General features: G+C 59.8%; 1 protein-coding gene across 9 annotated transcripts in view; it reads right to left on the bottom strand.

Annotated features, from left to right (window-relative positions):
• Positions 1 to 567: 567 nt before the first annotated feature.
• Positions 568 to 6,000, bottom strand: part of Grm4 (glutamate metabotropic receptor 4) — a 105,983-nt gene continuing 100,550 nt past the window's right edge. For 7 of the 9 annotated variants that reach the window (XM_047558491.1, XM_047558494.1, XM_047558495.1 and 4 more), the window contains one exon: positions 568 to 858. In XM_047558491.1, the coding sequence (XP_047414447.1) occupies positions 809 to 858 (50 nt within the window). In that variant the 3' untranslated portion in view covers positions 568 to 808. Of the gene's footprint in view, positions 859 to 5,921; positions 5,980 to 6,000 lie in introns of all 9 variants that reach the window. The other 2 variants (XM_047558492.1, XM_047558493.1) reach the window with 2 other exon arrangements.

Below are 6,000 nucleotides of genomic sequence, written 5' to 3'. Positions count from 1 at the left end.
CACCCAGGCACTGAACTCCGTGTCGTCGGCAGGAGGGGCAGGCGGGCAGGCGGGCAGGACACGTGGCAGACGGGCGGGGGCAGGCGGGCAGGCTGCGGGCCACAGGGACACACACAGAGGCCACCAGGAGGACGCAGCACTTTGCAACACACTCGAGATTTGTTTTTGTTTTGGCTTTTTTGCGTTTTGATTTTTTTTTTCCTTTTTTCTCTTTTGCGACATGGAAGATTTCGTGGCTCAGAAAAGGGTGGCAGAGAGGGGGGAAGACTGGAGGAAGATGAGGGGGACAGGAAAGAAAAATGAGTAAGTGACATGGGGGACCAGGAGGGAAGTAGGAGTGGGACAGAGCAGTTGGGAGAGCAGAAAGAGAAGGCAGAGAGGCAGCTGAGAACCCAGAAGACTGGGACGCACAGAGGGAAGAGACGGTGGCACAAGAGAAAGCAGAGACGGGATGGCGGCAGACTGAGAAGGTCGCCAACGGGACAAACAGACGGAGGGAGAGAACAGCGCCGGGCCCACCATCTGAGCCCCTGTGCTTCGGGGCCGGGAGGGGCAATGGTCCAAGACACAGGCTGTCACGGTGGCCTGAGGCCGCCCCAGCCCTGCCGCCTCCTCCGGTTGCCCATCCGGCTTGCCCAGGCTGCCCAGCAATCGTGGTCGGGGGCTCCACTGTCCTCAGCACCAAGCCACATCCGTGGGCACCCACGGGCAGGCAGGACATCGCTGGGCCCTCAGGAGCGGCCCTGGCCCGGTGCACCATCCACGGGGGGCGTGGTTCCTCCTCATCCGCTTGGCTCCAGCGGCCTAGCTAGATCGCATGGTTGGTGTAGGTGACGTAGGTCTGTTTGGTGGCCAGAGCTGGAAGGAGAGAGACCAGGGGGAGCCAGGAGTCAGGGGCTGCCTTCTTCAAACCATCCTTCCACACGGGCGCCCCCTGCACAAGACCCGTGGCTCCGCCACCCATGGCACCCAGCCCACCCACATGCCCAGGCCCCATGCCATCTCCACCCAGCCGACCTCGGCTTCTCCTGCTGACCCTGTCCCTGCTCCCAGCTCCTGGTCCACTCTCCCCACACGGGGTCTCCACCTCCACACCCTTGCCCCGCCCGGGCTGCTGTCCTGGAGGACCCTCCTGCTCCACTCTGTCATCCAGAGATGACCCCGCCCTTAACACCCCCAGCTCCTCTGAAGGCCAGAGCCACTGCCACCGCCTAACTCCATCGCACACTAAAGTGATTATTTTTGTTTGTGATATAGCTGGATAACCTTCAACCGTTGTCAAAGGGAAGTCTCTCAGAAGTTCAGCTGCAAACGTTTGGGAAGAGCGTGTGAGGAATATGCATTAAGCACACTAGGACGGTGGCCAGGGAACGAGCAGGGATCAGGGACAGAGGAAACAATGAAAGCCAGAGGGGCCTTGCTCCAGGAGAAACTGGGGCACAGGACTGACGTGGCCCTCTGCCCAAGGGAACCGCAGTCCCCCGGCCCCCACAGCTCTGAGCGTGTGTCCTTCCATTTCTTGGTGCTCCTGCCCCCCCCAGTCTTGAGACCTCCTCATCTGCCCGTCATCACTCCTGACTTCTACCCCACAACTGGGGATGGGCTGGAACCTCTGGGTATCTCCTGTGTCCTGGGCACAGCCTCTTGGGGCCCTTTCCCACAGGGCCCAGCCCAGTGTCAGAGCTAAAGCCAGATGTTGACGTCAGCTCACAGGAGTGTCCCTGCCACGCTGGAGTACAGAACTCACAGCAGCTCGTGAGACAGCCAAAGAGGTGCTGCCCCATTTGACAGTTGAATAACCACGGCCAGAGGAATGAGGGTTCTGGCCAGACCTTTGGTGCTGTCCTGTCCTGCCAGAGTGTAGGGTCTGTCCTCAGTGGTCAGTAAGCAAAGGCCACACTCCTGCCTGCCAGGGGCCAGTCTACAGGTTCAGAGGGAGGAAGCTGCCCCGACCCTCTGCTGGGGTCCTGTCAGCTTAGAAAAGGAAGCACATCAGCTGACCCGGAAGGGAGCATCTGGCCTAGAGAAGAGGAAGCTGGGAGACCAGTGTGCTGGTCTGCAAGGTGTCCCCGGGGCTCTTGCCCACTTTCACTGGGCATGAGACTGCCAAATGGAGGACTACACTACCCAGCATCCCTTGCAGCTAAGTGGGGCCTCCCAAGGCTACTGCCTTGCTAATGAGATGAGCGAGGGGACTTTGTGCAAACTCTCAGGTTTAATTAAAGCACAGTGTGTCCCCTGTACTTCCTCTTTTCCCTTCCTGGAATGGACACAGGTCAGCCAGCCTCAACCCCCTGGGGCTGACAGAACAAGATGGGAGGAACGTGGGCCCCACCCCTGCCCACCATCAGGCACACTTAGGGCACAGAGAAGCAGACATCTTCTGACTTGAGCCTCTGTTCTGTCTGGGACGTCTTTGTCACAGCAGCATAACCAAACAAGTACAGGCAAGACTGCTGTCTCCATGGGGTCCATCACATATGCAGGAAGCAGACTCAAGGGGAAGGGCGAGCGGGGTCAGGGGCACCCCGAGAGCAGCGGGGAGGCAGGAGGACTGGAGTTCAGCTAGGCTGGAGGAAGAACTCTCTCCTGGCCAGAGCTGGGCCCGCGCTCCTCCACGCAGCAGTATTCAAGCAGAGGATGGGCAGTCACTGTCCTGCAGTCAATCACCTGGCCCGCCCCCTCCTTGGTTGGGCCTGTTCCCTGCCTGTAGCAAGAGCAAGCAGGGTGGCCCCTTTGGCTGAGGCTTCTTTTCCTGAGAGGCTGCCAACACCCCCTCCACCTTCACCACACCCAATCCCCACGACCAGAAAGAGCCTGCAGCTGGCTCTGCTAATGGCTGCCTGTGGGCCCCGCTCTGAGAAGCTGCACCCCAGGGCTCCATCACCCCTGGGGGAGCTGAAAAATGGAGTTTCCAAGCCTGTGAAACCTTCCAGCAGCTCCAGCTCAGAGGTGGAAGAAAAGCTCAGCGGGAGCCAGACCCCCTGCTGCAGGGGATGCCAGCCAAGGCTGTCACACCAGGACAGCACACAGGACAGGGACAGTTGGGCCTTCTCCCCTAAACCCACCATGGTCTCCTCTAGAAAGGCCAGTTCACAGCTCTGGAGCCCAGAGGCCACCCAGCCCTCAGCTACAAGCCAAGGCCCCAAGTTGTTCAGGTGAGCCTCAGTCTCACCATCCAGAAAATGGGAGCAGTGAGTCTCCCTGGAGCCCCTGAGTAACACTTGAAGCTCAAAGCAAGACTCCACCCAGGAGCTGGAGCCCTGGGCAGCCCTGGCCTCACTGCTAGCATCTGCCATAGGCTGTCCAACAAAGTGACCCTCTCAGGGGTGCACACTGCTCATCTATACATGGGTGACAATAAACCCTGCAGCTGGCTCCCAACCAAGGGTGGAGAAAAACCCTCTAATCCCTACAAAACACTGGGCAGAGGGCCGGCTGAAGTTACTACATGGACAAGGACAAGACGGGGACAGTGGCCCTGGGGAAGCAGCCTCCGTAGAGTGGAAGGGCAGGAGTGTGGCAGAGGCCCCCAGCCACCCCTTGCTGATGACAGGCCTCCTTGCTGTCTTCCAGGAACTGGAGGCTCAGATAACAATTAGCCGGTGGCACAAGGCACAAGCTGACAGTCCCCATTTGTTGCCCCGTGTCCCTGAGCCCAATCTGCCTGCAATCAGGCCCCTCAATTATTTATTTTGTTGTTTGTTTAAAGATACGTGGCCTGCTAGTGACAGAGTGAAAAATGTCCCTGCTCCACAGAAGTGACACCTCCCCACTCCTGCCTAAACTCCCCGCCTGGCTGTCCTGGGAATCCCTCGCTCGGTGCCTCCATGGCCCTGAGAGACAGTGGGGCTGGGGCACCTCGGCCTCCTCTGCAGGTGCCAGCGCTCAGCCTGCCCTCGGAGGGGCAGGGGCTGGGATGCTGCCCCACTGCCAGACACAGGGGGCGACGTCCGTGTGGGCCCTGACAGCCCTGTGAAGGCCCTGCCCTGAGGGTCCCTCTGGCCCGTCTCAGCACCATTTGTCCCCCTCTGGGAGGGGCTGATGCAGTCCTCAGGAGCCCTGGGGTGAAGCCGAAGCCCAGAGCTGATCCGCCCCTGCCCCCCACGGGAACCACCCAGGATGCACAAGTCCCCACGGGAAGGAGGGAAACAGGGTGCGGGAAGGGGGTCCCTGCTAGCACAGAAAGGCTTGGCCAGGGCTTCCCTGGGGATTCTGGACATCCAGGTAGACAAGAGTGGCCGGAGTGGGAGTCCTGTGAGCACCCTCTGCCCCTTACCATCTTAGTATGCAGGGCCAGGGTCATGGTGGGGTGAGGAGGGGAGGACCAGAGGGAACCAGGGTTCAGTGGCTTAGACTCACGAGGGTATCAGTCAAAGCGGGGCGGGGTGTCAGAAGCCAGGTATACTGCTCCACATAGAAGGTAGGGACCGCAGAGATAGGGAGGCCACGTGAGTCAGAGCCAGGGAAAAGACACCATGGTGGGTCTAGTCACCATCTTGCTGTGACTTCAGGAGAGGCACTCACCCTCTCTGAGCCTCAACTCAGAATCAAACCCCCAAAACGAGGGCCTCTCAGGACTGCTGTGAAGAACCCTCAGTAGGGGGAAGGACTCTGAGCAGTGAAAAGTCCCATTTGGAAGTGGGAAGAGACTTGCCTCCTTTTCAGTTACAGTTTATTCTGACAACACACTAAACATGGTCAAGAAGGAAAGGAAGATGCTTCATCCAGGGTCACAGGATGGGCCAGGCAGGAGGTGCTGCTCCACCCAGACAGCCTGGGGAGAAAAGTCTCCTGTTTTTCCTGACTGCGAGGTGAATGACCAACCAAGCCCTCCCTGTGGTCCAGCCCATACCCGCCCTGCTGCCATCGAAAATGTCCATTTCATCCCAGTGGCTGGAGGCTGAGGCAGGAGGACCACAAGTTCAAAGCCAGTCGCGGCAATTTAGCAAGGCCCTAAGCAACTCAGCGAGACAGTGCCTCAAAACTTAAAATACAAGGGACTGGGGATGTGGCTTTGTGGTTAAGCACCCCTGGGTTCAATCCCCACACCAAAAAAAAAAGCCCATTTCTGGACTTTGCCCAGCCCTAGAGGGAGGAAGCAGAGTGCTCCTTCCCAGGTCCCTCAAGGTGGAAACTTCTGGGGAAGGGGCTCTTCACCCCTGCCCAACAGAAGTCTCTCATGACTTGAGTGGGGGGAGGATGCAGGAGGAGCTGCCATTTGGTCCATCAGTGTCCAGGGAGGGACCCAAGACCTGCAGTGGGTCTGGGTGACCACAGCCACCCCTCTGTTCCACCGACCCCAGAGCAGCTGGGAGTGAGGCCCGGTGAGGCCCTGTGGCTGCCCAGGACAGAGGACCCCATCTGTCTGAGAAGGCAGAGGCAGCAGGTGGCTCTGTGACACGGGAGTCCCTCACCTCCTTCTGGTCCTCATCTGCCTCACTTTTTGCACCATATGAAGCCCCGCCTTCGGGGTGTTAGCAGGATGGAAGCAGCAGGGAGTAGGTGTGGCCCCGCTGCAGGGGCTGGAGAACTGGCAGCCATGATTACTGGGCCCTGTCCTGCCTGGTCCTCGAACCCTGCCCCGCCTCCTGGCTGCCTCAGCTCCTCACACCCAGCCGGGCTGGCTCCAGCGGGAAGAGCTAAGTTGGCCAAGGGGGGCCCTGCTCCTCCCTCCCTGGGCAGTCCTTCACCCTGGGCCCACCCACCGTGAGGTCTCTGCCTGCTTCCCTCCTGGTCATTCTGGGTCTGCGGGAGGGGAGGGTTCTGCTGCTGAGGCTTCTCATCCTGGAGAAAAGCTCACCCCCTCCCAAAGCATGATCTTCCTCTGCTGAGCCGCCTAACAACCCCCTGGGGACATGCTGCCACCTGAGAACCTCAGCCTCTGTAGGTCCCAAATCCCCAGCCCACCCCTCACTCACCTGTCCTGGCCGGCCCATGTCCTGGGTCCCCATCTCTCAGGGCCCTGCTAGGGGGCTGCTGGACAAAGCCAAGCGGGGT

This window comes from Sciurus carolinensis, chromosome 7 (assembly GCF_902686445.1).
Source record: "Sciurus carolinensis chromosome 7, mSciCar1.2, whole genome shotgun sequence".
NCBI classification, from domain to species: domain Eukaryota; kingdom Metazoa; phylum Chordata; class Mammalia; order Rodentia; family Sciuridae; genus Sciurus; species Sciurus carolinensis.
The sequence above is the reverse complement of the archived record's forward strand: the minus strand, read 5'-3'. Positions and strand labels throughout refer to the sequence as shown.